The 15,799-nt window shown below is 37.5% G+C and overlaps 1 protein-coding gene across 2 annotated transcripts in view; it reads left to right on the top strand.

The window, feature by feature from the left end:
• Nucleotides 1-219: 219 nt before the first annotated feature.
• The window catches only part of LOC143296106 (uncharacterized), a 33,123-nt gene continuing 17,543 nt past the window's right edge, over nucleotides 220-15,799 (top strand). Inside the window, exons 1-10 of one of the 2 annotated variants that reach the window (XM_076607884.1) lie at nucleotides 220-328; nucleotides 1,188-1,320; nucleotides 3,476-3,642; nucleotides 4,417-4,529; nucleotides 5,612-6,686; nucleotides 7,396-7,439; nucleotides 9,189-9,414; nucleotides 12,639-12,766; nucleotides 13,486-13,576; nucleotides 15,407-15,585. In XM_076607884.1, coding sequence (XP_076463999.1) covers nucleotides 1,207-1,320; nucleotides 3,476-3,642; nucleotides 4,417-4,529; nucleotides 5,612-6,686; nucleotides 7,396-7,439; nucleotides 9,189-9,414; nucleotides 12,639-12,766; nucleotides 13,486-13,576; nucleotides 15,407-15,585 — 2,137 coding nt within the window. In that variant the 5' untranslated portion in view covers nucleotides 220-328; nucleotides 1,188-1,206. Of the gene's footprint in view, nucleotides 329-1,187; nucleotides 1,321-3,475; nucleotides 3,643-4,416; nucleotides 4,530-5,611; nucleotides 6,687-7,395; nucleotides 7,440-9,173; nucleotides 9,415-12,638; nucleotides 12,767-13,485; nucleotides 13,577-15,406; nucleotides 15,586-15,799 lie in introns of both variants that reach the window. The other variant, XM_076607883.1, reaches the window with a different exon arrangement.

Raw genomic sequence — 15,799 nt, 5'->3', positions numbered from 1 at the left:
GAGTCCAAATGGGCCTACAAAACTGGCATATTTTCATACGAACGCTTTTTGGTTTCTCCTTCCTGCAGTAGTTGTTGGCTGTGAATGCTTCACCAACTCCCCCCCCCCTCCCCCCAAGGCCGTACAGAAATGCATATATACGTCCCCCCAAAACCTCCCCACCCCAAACTTGTTTTTTCCGGGGAGAAGGGACACAAGTCATGTTGACTATTAACCGGAAGTTGATCAAAATGGAAAGCGGTCTTTTCGACAACGTCTTTAAAATTAAAGTGTGTTTGATGTTTTGGTGATCGCCAGTTCTGTTTGTTTGTGAAATCACAATATGAAGGTATGTTGAAAGCACGACTTTCATTCTAATTAAGTATGTCAGAGTAATTAGCATAAATCAAATAACAACGGCAGGTCTGTATTCACTTATTCACTTTCTGAGTTTCTCGGAAGCAAAGTTTTCAAAGCAGGATTCGCATTTTACATCGTAAACATGTGGCCTAGATTCTTTTAAGCTTTCTAACTGATGGATTATTTGTGCATCTGCCAATGTAATAACTGTGTGGGTATGTGTGTGTGCACATGTGGATGTGAGTCTTTATTTTTTTTTTATTTTTTTTTTTTGTATTGTGTATGGTTATTCATTATACATATTAATTAACTTTATGCAACTATGTTTGTATGTGGTTTGCATTTGGATTATTGTTTGTACATTCTTTCTCATGCTTGTGTGTAAGATTAGAATTTATTATGACACATGAGGTGCCATCAAAACAAGCTATTTCTGCTCATTGCACATATCAATATTTTCATTGAACCTGCCAGGTACACATATATTTTTCCTTCACTCCGTGACAGTCTGTAAGTATATGCAATTTAATTGACCCATTGTCTTTTAGATTTTTTTTCTTTTGATGAGGGGTGGTGGTGGGGGGTGGTGGTCACTTTCAGCTCCAGGGGTCATACAAACCCTTGTTTTCTTCAAAATGGATGTTTTGTAGTTATTGAGCCATATATTATAATATATAATCTTTATCAAATGAAATAGAGCATGTGTTATTTTGTGTAGAAACTAGACTGTTAGTCTAAGAATGACATGACTTCTTCAGATGAATGTTATGAAATATAATGCTCTTGTTTATTTCTGTATTTGTTCATGTCTTAAAACCTTTTAAAATGTTCTCAAATCTATTTTGTAGGTGTGCTGAACACAGGAGAATGGCCAATTCCAGTTTTAATTCAAGTTTTTCTCTTCACAATGCCACTCCGAAACAGGCAGAAGAGGCATTTGAGGAATTATACATGCGAAGTCCAATGCCAAAATTGACAAAGGTATTTTTGCATTTTTTTCTTGTCTGATAACAGTTGTATGTTGAGTACATATTACAATCACAATGTTTACATTGCACAAGATGTATATATAAAAGATATGTATAGCATCAAACATATATTATTTTTCATTAGAAATTTTTCAGCAAGAAATTCGGACAACACTCTGGCAAGAAGATACTGTGTAGTCCATGTCCAGTGTAAACCTCTCTTTTTCTGTCTTTGTCAGTTTGTGGCCTGCATGTTCCCAAATTGTTTACCTCTTGAAATGAAAAAATTTCTCTCTGTGTTTGCTGGGGGCTTTGTCAGTATTTAAACAGTATTCCCACTTTCTGGAAAATTTGTGCTAGAAATTTACTTTTTTTCTATTGTTCTCTTTGATTCTGGCTTTTCCATTTTCTCTTTGTCAATGTCATCTCTTCCTTTCTTAATTTCTGCCTTGCAGAACAATTCACTTTTTTTTTCTTTCTACTGATTCTAGTAAAAAGCCTAGACGCTGTCACTTAGTTACTTTGTTGTATTGTTTTATATGCACCAAGGAAATGCGATATAGCTGTTGTCGATTTTTGATTTTGTATCCCTGTTGATATAAAAATTTGTTTATTCTGTATAATTAAATGTTCAGGTTAATTCTTTTTTTATTCCTATGATGAAACATTGACCGAATATACATCTATATTTTTCAAGAAATTGATGTCTGTATCTAAGGTTTTGAAACTGTATTATGACATACTCACAGATAACAATATATCCACAGTGTTGTTCAAAATGGGATGAAAGATTTAACGTAGTAAATGATTGGAAGGCATGTTCTTTATACATTAGTAAGATCCCTGATCAGCTGATGTAAAAATGAAATAGTTCCATGTAAGAATCATATAGAGATGCCTGACGACAAACGTTATATATATTAAAACTGAGATGGGGGTTCTGAACAGTGACCTGTGTAGTTTTTGTAACACAACGAAAGACAGCATAAGACATATGTTCTGGCAGTGCATGACCATCCACGTTATATTAAAACTGAGATGGGGGTTCTGAACAGTGACCTGTGTAGTTTTTGTAACACAACGAAAGACAGCATCAGACATATGTTCTGGCAAGCTTTAATTGGTACAATTGTACAATGAATGAAAGATGCCCAAATACTCAAAACTTGAGAATAACAGAACCATTGGCCGTACTTGGACTTGACAAAAACATTGCTATTCATCCCACTTTTTATTTCATTTTGTTTTTTGCGAAACAATATGTGTTACAATGCAAGTTAGACAACATGGCACTTGATCTACAGTGTTTTAGTAATACTAGTACTAATAGTAATAGACTGAAACACAGATGACATATACAATTTTAGAGTACATTGGTTGGACAAACTTTGTTTATAATGACTTTCATGCTAGATGGTCTACATATAAAGCCCTGTTTACAAATAAGAACTTAACTTCTTAAGTCAGTAATAAGTTTTCTATGGATTCTGCAGTTATGATATTGCTATTTATGATATGTATCTTGCTTATCAGTGCATGGGTGCACATTATTGTATGAAAAGCAACTGTGGCCTACCACACTTTAAGAATTGTGTCCGACATTTATATGTACATCAGTGTTCATGAGATGTACTCCTACCAGCTTCCTTGTATGTGTGTGTGTTTGTTTGTGTGTGTATGTGTGTGTGTGTGTGTGTGTGTGTGTGTGTGTGTGTGTGTGCTACTGTATAATTTGTGTGTTTTTGCTTAATTCTTTGTGTGTATATCACTATATGTGTATATGAATGTGTGTGTAGTTTTTCATTTTTCCTCTCTTTTTTTTGCCTATGAATTGTATGCATGTACGGATGAAAATTTAACATAAAATATGAATAAAAAGAAGTTAAAAAAAAGAAAGAAAGAAAAATTGACCAAATGGTCAATGTCACTGTCAGACTCAGTCAGAGACATGTCCCAGTTCATATGCATGAATGTGACTGTACTTGTGCCTTATGTTTTTTCCAGGTGGTTTGTTTTTTGTTTGTTTTTTTCCCCCAGATTTGTTTAGACCAATAATTAAGTTGTCAGTTTCGATATAGTTCTCTCTGTGTGTGTTTGTGTGTGTGTGTGTGTGTGTATGTGTGTGTGTGTGTATGTTTGTGTGTGTGTATGTGTGTGTGTGTGCGCAGCCTCTTTCTGCTATTCGAGAGAAGTGGGCAGCCTTTCCAATGGCTTCTCCAGCCCATGGTGGGAGCAAGGTGAAGATCAAAGCCATCTTTGACACCATGAAGGAACGCAACTCCTCCATGTGCTCTGAACTCAACTCTTCCATCTGCACTTCAAACACTTCATTTGGGTGTGTTACGAGAGTGGTTTGTGTGACTGCTGTAATTATAGAGTTTAGAAAAAAACAAAAAGCTTTAACTGAAGAGATCTGTTTGCTTTCTGTTTAGCAGTTTGTGTGTGTTTGGTTATAGATATGTGTGTGTGGATATGTGTGTGGGGGCTAGGCTTCTCATCTGGCATCTCACAGAGAGATGGGCTCAGCCCAGTGATTAGAATAGTGGTTTTTTGGCATTTTTATTTAATTTTCTTCTTTTTACCACTATATTTCCTGTTCAAAAGTATTCCTTCCATCCTACTTGATGCTCATACCATTTTTTCAGCAGTACTTGTCTTTGATGCTAAAGGGCTGGTTCTGTTTCTCGTTGGCCTAAAAATGCAAAATGGCAGTCTCTATGACCCCCTGACCAAAATTTGGGAGTTATTAACTATTAAGCAATGGGAGTCTGGGAGTCAAGTTTGAAAGCTGGAAAAGTTAAATTATCATACCATTTGATTAGATTATTTGCCATCTCTTTTCTATTTTTAGTTGCTGCATGGATGCTTTTTCAGGCATTTAGTGATTCAGTTGTGTGTGGATGTGGTTTGTGTGTTCAAGTGTCTTGGACTTTTCATTGCTGACTGAATCTGAAGCAGTCGGTAATCAGGTTTCTTTCCTAAACAGCCGTGTCAGTAACATGTCAGTTGTCCCACTTGCTTAGTACAAGGAAAGAAAGTTGAACATGATCGTGTTTAATCACTGGACGGCAGTGTGAAGTGCACTGAACAGTGACTGTGTTTTGTACAGTGATGCGGATGTGGAGAGCCGTCTGGGTAAGGACTGTGCACGTCCCACAGAGAAAGAAAACCAGACTCCCAGCCCAGACACAGATCTGCTGGACGAAGTGGATCACTCAGCAGGTACGCTCTCTGAATGAGATGTTCTGTGCAGTTTTCTCTTGGTCTTGTGTACAATCATGCTTCCTGCTGATGCTGTGAATGCACCTCCTACAGGCCTTCAGAAGCTGCTGGGGAAAGATAAAAATGTTTAGATAGTTAAGCTCCAGTGTGGAAGAACTGTTGAGAAGAATATTATTCAAACAAGAAAGCTATGATAATAAATATTGGTGTTTTTTTTGTCGTTTTTTTTACATGTTAGCTGTTTGCAGTTGCAGTTCTTTAAAAAACAACAAAATGAAAATAAAGATTTTAATCATACATTTCCTTTTGTTGTTTTTTAACAATGACTGGCGAGGGGAGAGGAAAGAGCGGGGGATATAACCACAGTACCTGCTCAGTCTGCACATTGTATTGAAGATAGAGTGAAGAACAGTTAGTCATTAGTTGTGATGAAATATATTTGGTAAATTTTGATTTGATTCCTTTGACTTGATATGCTGTAAATCAGTGTGATGGACCAAGTTTGTTGATGAGCTAGATGTAGAGCCATTGTGAATGTGCAACAGCTATGTCAAAATGATTTTAATTTCTTTATGTTACACACTACTGTATCCATTGTTTGATAGACTTGATGTAGAGTGACAGCCTGTTTGTGGAGTAAAGTCTTTTGTAACGAAGCTGGTGTTGTGTAAACAGCTCTCCACACCTTGTTTTGTAACTGATGGATGTAAACAGAGAGGAAATATGTTACTGCCAGTATTATATGGATGTGCATTTTTTTGCCCATAATTATTGGGGGATAAGCATGTTACTGATGCAGTTAGCATGAAGTGATAGGCCTTGAATGCTCAGTCATAACAAACCATGTGGTATATCTCCATTTGTTTTCTCATTGGCATTTTTTTTTTTTCTGAAACGGTGTCCATGATACCATGTTCTTATTCAGTTGTTATGTATGAGATAAAAAAAAACAGGAATGGAATTATTTCATCTGTCATACAGACACAAAACAGTCCCACATCTTTATGTTTAGATCATATTCATAATCTACTGGAACTTCTATCTATAAATAAAGTTCAAATGATCTTTGTTTTTCCCTACAGAAAGTGGTGAAGGTCCCAGGAATGGAAACGGTCAGTTGCCACCTGTCCCAGAGTCTCCAGCTATGCGTGTTGCTCTCAACTTTGCACGGCACGCTGCACGAGTGGATGCTTTATCAGCAGGGCGCATGACAACAGACAGGGAGACACAGGACACCAGACCAGAACCAACAAAAGAACAGGCAAGGAGACGAGGAGGTGACCTTGAGTCTTGCTCTTCAAGAGAACGACAGTGCAACAAGAACACTTCAGAAATAACTGCTCCTACAACTTCAAGACGTCTCACAAGAAATAGACAGTTAACAAATACAGGTGACACAATAACAGACTGTGAGGTCACAGAGAACATGACAGAAGAAATATGTTTGCCCCTCTGCCGTGGCTCTGCTCAAGTAACAGCTGTTCAGAATATGCAGAATAAAGAAGGCTCACCACCAACACTCCTGTCTGCTACAGCAACCTTGGAATCAGCCACAGGGTGTCCCAACAACAAGTCCTCCATTAAAAGTGGTGGTGATCAGGAGACGCTGCAGCTGGTCAGCAAGCTGGTGCAGCGCTTGCAGTCCGCTTCCGGGATGGGGTCTGATGACAGTGATGGTGATGATAGTGACAACTGGGATCCTGTATCTAAGCCTGCTTCAACCCAGGCCAAGGGTAGTTGTGCTGCCAAGGATGTGGAGTCATCTAAATCCACACAAAGGATGGAGAAAGCTGTTCATGGAGAGACTGGTGCAGAGACCTCTAACCAAACCTCTGTTAAAGCCAGGACCGCTAACAGCAAAAGAAAAACTGAAGCAGTATGTGGTGAAGGACCTGAAAACCGAACTTCTGACCAGTCAGCAAAACATGCTGCAGAGAAAAGTACAAAGGGCGCTTTTGCCTTGACTATGAGAACACGCACCATGGGACCAGCAGTTGCAGAAGCCTCGGGCGATGAGGTCAACAAGAAAAAGAAACCTGCTGGAAAACCCAGACAGAAGAAAGAACCTGGTAGACAAAACACAAGAGACAATGTGGAGGCTGACATCGTTGGTCAGCGGGCGGTGAAGCCAGCGCAAAGCACCAAAGACCTGTTTGGGTATAATGTTTCTTGTAAACTTTCACTTTGACCACAGACAAGCTCTGGTCTACCAACTGAGCCTCCCATTCTTCCTCACCTCTATTAATAAAGATAACACAGTAATGGTTTTACCACAGTTTCTGGAGTGTAACAACTCTTGTGTACTTGAAAATCGTCTCAGAATATTGAAAGTTGAAATTTTCTTCATCTGCTTTATAAGTTGTGAAGCAAGTGGTCCTAACAGTATCTTTTCTGACTCATTTCATGTACAAGCAGGTCTGTTATAATCTTGGTTCGTGTGTTTAGATTTGAGGATGTACTGATCCTGTTTTCAACCCTCATATGGCCTCTGCACTGTTAAAGTCTGACCGGTTATAAGCAAATAATTAGAGTAATATGCATGGTATGTGAAACTGATTCTGTGCTTTATATATTTATGCTGGAGATTATATGATATTATTACATAGAAAATATACAAAAATCAAATTATGAGTAGATCTGATGCTAATTGGTGTCTGCTGAATTCACGTAATGTGTCATATGCCCGATTTGATTTAATATTATGACTGTTGTCTCTTTAACACAAGAATGCGTTAATCATACACACATGCATATACACACATGTATGCAGCATATATTATATCTGTGGATGTGACTGTACTTGCATGTTTCTGGACAATTTGTGGTATCTATATTCTGAAACATTCAAACAGTTGTTTGTTTGCAGTCCTAATGTCAGCAGTGATGAGAATGTCTCTGAAGTGGATGAAGGTATGTATTCTTCTGTACATGGGCTGTAGTATACACAGTATGTAGAATTTGTATTTTAACTTTATATTTTATTCATTTATTTGTAATCCCTCCACTTAGAATACCAGTGATCCACATTTTTCAGGAGCAGGAGTAGTTGTTTTTTTCTATAAAAATGCTAATATGAATTATGAGGTTTTTGTGGGCATGGTTTTATCCTCTACTCCTGTGTATGGAGATGGTTTGGGCACTGTAAGGTCTGAACTTAAGTTGACCAAGAAGAAGATCAGAAGAATCTCCACTCCTTTTCCCACTTTGTGCTGCTGGGAATCAAACCCAACACACACACATGCACTCTCTCTCTCTCTCTGTCTCTTCAGTAGGGGCTATGGCCTCTCTGAATAAATCTTCAGGTCTGGTCTCTCTCTCTCTCCCTTTCTCTCTCTTTCCATTTATAATTGCATGATTTCTTTCTTTTCCTGAAGATAAATACAAGTACAGCCCATATATGTTCATGTGTGGCTGGCTGGGCAGTAAGCAATAGTTACAATAAATGACGACAGATGTTAGCAGGAATACGACTGGAGGGTTCACATATTTTAAATCAGTCTTTCTCTTTGTATTAAAGGTTGCTGTTTTACTGATTGCTTGGAATATTTGGAGAAAAAGAGTGGTTGTTATTTCAAAGTTACAGATGATGATATGAAAGTCAACAGAAATATGCTGAAACTGCGTCTTAATCTTCTGTTTGTTCATTGCGTTTATAAGCCAGTTCATGTGCCCATTGTGTTGTTTATATCCATATCATAAGAATTACAAAGACAGTGTGCTTTTTCATACAGTAGTCCTGTCACCTGGAATAAATTCTGCCAAAATTCATCATGCTGGAACAAATTCTTGGTTCGAATCTAGCCTCAAAACACAACTGCTTTCATGTATATCAAGGTGTTAGGATGTGGTGTATGTGTTTGTGAACTTAATGTTAATTGTTATTGACAGTTCACATGCTTTGCTTAAAAGTCTTTGGTTATGGGGCCCCCGTGTTTTCTAACATTTTCTCTTTGTGATTGTTAATGCTCTTTGCCCTCTGCTCAGGAGGTAGAGTGCATTATAAATACCCATTATTGTTTATTATTGTGTTATTTTGTGCTGGCAGTTTATAACTCGTATATATCGATACTCGTGCGCGAACAAAATTTGGTCATGTATTCTGAAAAAATTTTTGTTGAAAAGGTGGAACAGAATGTGTTAAGGTTTATGTATTAACCCTTAGCCTTGACTGTCTCTTTATTTACGTCTTTAAAATCTTTGATAGTTTTAATATCATGAGTGTGATACAATAAGTGTTGTGCCTATGCTAACTGGTACCTGGTGTCAAGAACAGTGTAAAAACAAGAGTATATTCATTAAAAGCAATTATAATTTGTATTGTGTTGAATTATTCAGTGTTCCTGGACTGCAGTGCACTTCTACACTAGAGATCTTGAAGGAAAACAGGCCTAGTGTAACAATGTATTCTGATGTCTGTGTTATGACAAAAGAATATCTGGGTTGAAAAGAATATTCCAGACATGAGATTGTAAGATTTAAAAACAAAACAAAACAACTGTTCTGTTTTGGTACTTTGGGATTAAAAAAAAAAAGTATATCCCAGAGATTATAACTGGTTTCTTTCAAGTGGTTGGGAATGTGAGTTGTTTTTGTTTTTTTTTATCAGACAAGAATCTAAATCCATGTTGTATGGTCCCTTACCAGTGATTCTGTCACCAGATGCTATCGCCTGCGCAACCAGGAAATCTTGCAGAAGTGAAACAACCAAAAGAAAGGGGGCGGCTGACGCTGCCAAGGGTGCAAAGTCTGCACCCCAGGTGACCAGGAAGGGTGGCAGGGTGGCCGCCACAGCTGGAGAGGACAGGAACAAGGTCCTCAAGCTCTCCGATTGGTCGCTGCAGCCCATCGCCCGCCTGAAAAGCGTCCGCGTTGAAGGGAAACTGCCGTAAGGTTTTCTGTTTGGCAGAGTTTTTATTTCTTTTTGTTTTGTTGTTGTTGTTTGTTCGTGTTGTGTGGTAGTAGCCTCTGACACAAAACTGCAAAGTTGCTTGAATCTTGTACACACACCGTGTGGTTTGTGTGGTAGTAGCCTCTGACATAAAACTGTGAAGTTACTAGAATCTTGTACACACTCTTTGTGGTTTGTGTGGTAGTAGCCACTGACATAAAACTGTGAAGTTACTAGAATCTTGTACACACTCTTTGTGGTTTGTGTGGTAGTAGCCTCTGACATAAAACTGTGAAGTTACTAGAATCTTGTACACACTCTTTGTGGTTTGTGTGGTAGTAGCCACTGACATAAAACTGTGAAGTTACTAGAATCTTGTACACACTCTTTGTGGTTTGTGTGGTAGTAGCCTCTGACACAAAACTGTGAAGTTACTAGAATGTTGACACACTCTTTGATGGTGGTTTCTTTTCTTGTCTTTTCATCTTTTTTTCAGACTTAGACATGCACAGACAGACGCCCAAAAAACAAAACATGCACTCGCACATGTGTATGTCTGTGTAAACATCTTTTCCACATAGTTTTTAAGTTCCCCTTCTGTTCATGCAAATTCTCTCTCTCTCTCTCTCTCTCTCTCTCTCTCTCTCTCTCTCTCTCTCTCTCTCTCTCTCTCTCTCTCTCTCTCTGTCTTAACAGTTAATTTAGATAAAACTAACATTATGATTTTTAGAATGGGTGGGCATCTCTCAGTACATGAAAAGTGGTTATATGGAAATGCGGATGTTAAAGTAACCAATACATATAAGTATTTGGGAATAGTATTTTCAACAAAATTAAATTTAAACTATGCGTGGGAAGAATCTTGTAGGAAAGCAAAGGTGTAATCGAAATACTGAAATCGTTAAAAAAGCTTAACTCAATTGATTATCACCTGTTTTGGAAAATGTTTGATACACAAATTGAACCTGTACTTACGTATGCAGCTGAAGTCTGGGGGCTAAAAGCAAACTCACAAATGGAGAAAGTGCACACATATGCAATAAAACGTTTTCTGAATGTACCGATTCACTCATCCAATACTGTATTATATGGGGAAACAGGTAGATATCCTTTGTACATAAAAACTTTTGTGAAATGCATAAAATATTGGTTGAAATTATTGAAGCTTCCGCAATCACGTTTGTGTAAACAGGCTTATGATATGATGTTATTACAAATGGATTTAGGCAGAGAAAACTGGGCTTGTTATGTTAAAAAGATTTTGTCTGAACATGGTTTTGGAATTGTGTGGATGTCCCAGGAAGTGGGAAATGAACAGCAGTTTATTTCGGAATTTAAAGATAGACTTATTTGTTCTTTTAAACAAAATTGGCATTCTGATATGGAAACTAAAGAAAAATATAGTTGTTTTTTTTTCATTCAAAAGTATATTTCAAGCGGAAAAATTCCTGACAGTCATCACAGATAAGTGGCAAAGAATAAACTTTGCAAGATTTCGACTAAGGACACTTGGATTTAATGCAAATAAAAGATGGTTTCAGCCTGGGACATCCACAGAATCACCATGCCCTTTGTGTGCTTTTAGTGTAGATGATGAAAAACATTACTTGTTTCAATGTAAATCATTCGATAGGGTAAGAGATAAGTACGAGTTCTTTCAGTCTGATGTAGCTAAAAGGCACGACATTGTTTCGGCTTTGTCGTCTGATGATGACCTCACAATACTGTCAATAGCTAAATTTCTTGTAGAAGCACAAAGAATAAGATGTATTCTTACTATTCAGAACAATACCAGAGTAAATGAGGGGGATAATAATGTATAATGTCTACTATCTTATGTTCAGACTGTAAGCCAGATAATAAGATAGACATTGAACAGTATCGTTGATAGAATGGATGGTCGAGTAATGGTGTTTTTGTCTTTTTGTTTTGTTTTTGTTCTTGTTTCTTTTTTAATGTTTGTTGCTTCCATACTGTAAGGATGTTGTATTTCGATAAAAGCTGTTTTGTTTTTCTTTGTTTGCATGTTTTGTTTTGTTTTGATGGATTAAGCAGAGTGTGGTATGGTACTTGTGGTGACATAAGAATTAACCCTATCACCCCCTTGTCAACAGACCTATGCAGGTAATGACAATAAAATATCAAAGCGTCAAAGCGTCTCTCTCTCTGTCTACATTTTTTTTTTTTTTGAAAATGTATTTTCTTTTGTGTATCTGGAATAACAATCTATATTTGGAATAACATGATCATTTTTTTATATGTTATATGTTAACAAAAATTCATGTTCCAACAGAAACATGAAACAGTGTTCTTTGTTATGATCAAGATTGTTTAGTTGCTGCATTAACAGCTGAATATTATTGATATTTATCATTTACATGTCTTACATGAGCAGTATCAAGGATCTTTAACAGCTGGCTAACTGGAATCTTGGCATGTGTGTGCAGGAACTCAGACCCTCCCCCCACCCCCCACTCCCCCCACCCCCACACACACCCTCCCTTCCCCGTGAGGTTGCCAAGTGTCTTTCAGTATAAATAGCATCCCTGCCTCCTGGAAATTCTGTGCTAGAAATTTCCTCTTTTCTGTCACTCTCTTTGTTTCTGCATTTTTTCTATCTTCACTGTTGTCACCTTTTTCTGCCTTCCCAGTCCATTCCCCTTTCTTTTTTCAAGCAAACCTTGACACTTTTTTTTTTCTTTTCCGCAGTCTGTGATGTACTATCTGTGCTGTTTTGCTCTGGCGATTAGGTAGTGAGATGTAAACACTGGGATGGGCACTAGCTTCCCATTCTGCAGTGTTATTTGCCTATATGGCCTTTTTTATATATTTTTTGTTTGTTTGGCTTTGGAGTTTTTTTGTTTTGTTTTTCCTTTTTTTTTTTTACAGTTTTTTGTAATCTGGGGTGATAAATTAAGTGGAATGACTGGTGTCCTTAGCATGGCCTAGTCTTATTTGCCATTAGGAGCTAAATTGTTAGGATACTGTGTCGTGAACTGTGTTTTGTGAGTTTGTCTTAGTTTTTTGTTGTTGTAAACGTGACAGTTTCTTGTTGACGCCGTTGAGCATTTGTATGGTTTGACAGTCCTGATATGGCCCTGTACAGTGGCTGGACTATAAGCAACAAGAATAAGGAACTCAGACTACTTCTGGCTGAGTTTGTTTGTGGTGGTCATTGATCTTTACAGCAGGCTGACTGGCATGTTGCTGTGTTTGTACAGGAACTCGGACTACTTCTGGCTGAGTTCGGTGGTGGTGGAGCGGATCAGCAGTCGTGTCCTGAAAACCACCAATGGCTCTCTCTACCAGCTGGTGGGCAATATGGCCACGCTCAACACTAGAGCGGCAGGTAACTTCCCCAGTCACTCACTTGTTTTTTGTTTTGTTTGTTATTGTTTTTTGAGAGAGAGAGAGGTTGTTGTAGACGTCATCTTCTACAATCACATGTTGTATTTAGGATGTTGATTAATGGAGATCTATTGGGAGGATGATTGTGTGATCAAAGAGAGGTTGTAGACATCATCTTTTACAAATTAACAATTTATTTAGGCTATTGATTGACAGAGATATATTGGGAGGATGAGTGTGTAATGATATTTTGTATTAATTCAGATTTTGTTGTAGACGTCATTTTCAACAGTCTCACAATTTATTTAGGCTGTTGATTAATGGTGATATGGAGGTTTATTGGGAGGGTGAGTGTGTGATCATATTTTGTATTAATTCAGAGTGCAATGGCAGATTGTTATAGTTACTATTGACACCATCTGTAACAATCTCACTTTTTATTTAAGCTGTTTACTGATGTACATTTATTGTAAGTGTGAGTGTGTATAATCATGTTTTATTAATTCAAATTTCAGTGACAGATTAACAGTAAGATTGGGAAACAGTTGTTAGCTTTTTTTTTTTTACAAGTTCTTTGTTCCTGAAAATCCTGCTGTGTTTGTATTTTTTGGTGGTTTCTTTTACTTATTGACTTGTATACATGACTGTGGTTAGTTTAAGTCAGTTGTACTGTAGCCTGACCATCTTTTTTTTTCTTTTATCTGTCTTTCCTTCCTCCAGGATTTTCGGCAGAACTTACGCAGCTGTTCAAAAGAGGATTTCCTGTGGACTGGAAGGAACTTCTGGAATCCAGTGTTGCTTTTGCTGAATTGTAAGTGATTGTTTTTGACTCACTTGTGTAAACAAAGTGAGTCAATATTTTAACCCAGTGTTTGGTTGTCTGTGTGTGTGTGTGTGTGTGTGTGTGTGTGTGTGTGGTAAACTTTAACATTGCCATTTTCTCTAGAAATACTTTGTCTGCCAATACCAAAATTGGCTAAAACATAGCTTGAAAAAAAGTCTTCACAGTCATACTAATAACAGGTTGTAAGTCTCCCAAATTAAGCCGCATTTCTGAATCATTAATGGTTTATTTCGTTGAGATGTGTTCCAAAATCCAAAAATTCTAAAAACTGCTTTCCACTGAGTTTGGCTGACAAGAAGGAAGGTTGTTTTCGAAGATGACATGACCTCATGTTTCTTTTTCACAATTAAAAGGAAAGAAACAAATTCTAGACAAAATACTTAACAGTGATACCAGTTACACCATCAATGTATTTACTGCTTATAAATATTCTTTAGTGAACACTAAATTAATGGGAATGAACCTAAATGAAAAATTGAATCGATCGTTTCTTTCAACCCATTGTAGACTGGTTTTTGCAGATCTAGGAATCTACAATGTGCAGTGATGTGCTTGAAGGAGATGGCAGTGTCTCCTTCACTGCTGAAGTAAAAGAATAATCGAGATAAAATAAAACACACAAAAAACATGATTTAAACAGCATTATTATGTCTACTACAATGATATTTATTTATCGCACTAAGAAGAAAACGTCAACATTGCTTTAAATTTTAAATTTAGTCATTTAATGTCAGATGTGCGGCAGCCTTGTGGATTAGTCTGCTTGCATTGGAACTGAATATGTGTGGTTCAATCCCGCTTGCATGCCTTTTTTTTTCCCTCCAAAGTTTATTTTATATGTCATATTTAATACAGAGCACTTTTCAATGATTTTTTTAATCTTTTTTTTTTCTCCTCATGAATCTTTTGCTGGCTAAAGCGCGAAGCACAAGTGAGTCTTGAAGGCTTTGCCTCTTGTTCACCTTGGTTCTGATCATGTGGTGGGTGTTCATTCCATTAACATTTGTGGAATGCAAATATTGCTGATACTAAGATTTGTCATTGTTCGACTGTATTATTGATGAAGAAAATATGCCCTGTTACATATGAATGTTTCGTAATTCTTTTGTCTGGATTTTTGGTCTGGTCACCCTGCTGTAAACTTAAGAGTTCTTCAGCTCCAAAGACTGGAAGCTGAAGTGAATTTGCCCTTTTTCCTTCCGCTTGTCATATGTGAATGTTTTCTGACTGTGTGTGAAGAAAAACTCTACAGATCACAGAACTTTTATGATTAAGATGTTACAGTGATCATGAATGTTAAGCCCAAAGTAACTGTGAATATAAAATGGAAAAGGTATTCGCAAGCTGTGGAGCTTTTGTGGCTGTGCGATTAAAAAAAATATTTTGGATGGATATTCTACAGTATCGTATTCTGATAAACAGGATATTTTCCTCTTGGAAACACATCATGGAGAGGTTTTTTTAAGGTAAGGGAAGGAGATGCTATGCATTTGCATTGATCTCTAGGGGGAAATATGATCTGATATTTTGTATACTTCAGAATTGTGTATTTCTGTGTGATGTTAGTCAGCAGGTTTTTATCTTCTGAAGTTAGATTCTTTGCTTTGCACCCAGTATGTTTTGGTTATTCTTGGGGTGGATGATGACAGTGTATGTGTTTAGTCTGCTCATGATTCCCTTCATCAAGCGTATAAAAGCTTTTGTTAAACAGTCTACATAATACATGGATGGATATCAGTGTCGTTATGATGGGACTGGCAATATTCAACAGTGTGTTCTTTCACCTAATTCAATCAGAAACTCCAAGACCCTGTTGACAAGCACTCTGCCTGCATCGTCCAAAGAGCACACCAAGCCAAAAGAGAAAATCACCAATCAGCGAACAGCACCCCCCAGGAAGAAGAAAACCACAGCGAACGCCAACAGCTTTCGCACCCCTCAGAGAGTCAGAGGAGATACGGAAGACGGTCACACAAGTAAGGGCTGACAATGGTGATCAGATGCATAACATTAACATTTTGTTAGTGTGGGCAGAAATAAGCTTGCAGAGTGGCATCTCTTCATCTGTTCTCTTGAAAATGTGCCGAGTTGTAGAAAATTACAGAAATATGACTTCTGCAGATGTGCACTCCCCTGTTGTATCGTTTCATGTTTGGTTTTGATTGTTACCTTTAGGTCTGATTGTTCTTT

This window comes from Babylonia areolata, chromosome 21 (genome assembly GCF_041734735.1).
Source record: "Babylonia areolata isolate BAREFJ2019XMU chromosome 21, ASM4173473v1, whole genome shotgun sequence".
Taxonomy (NCBI): Eukaryota; Metazoa; Mollusca; class Gastropoda; order Neogastropoda; family Buccinidae; genus Babylonia; species Babylonia areolata.
This window is presented reverse-complemented; position numbering and strand designations above follow the sequence as displayed.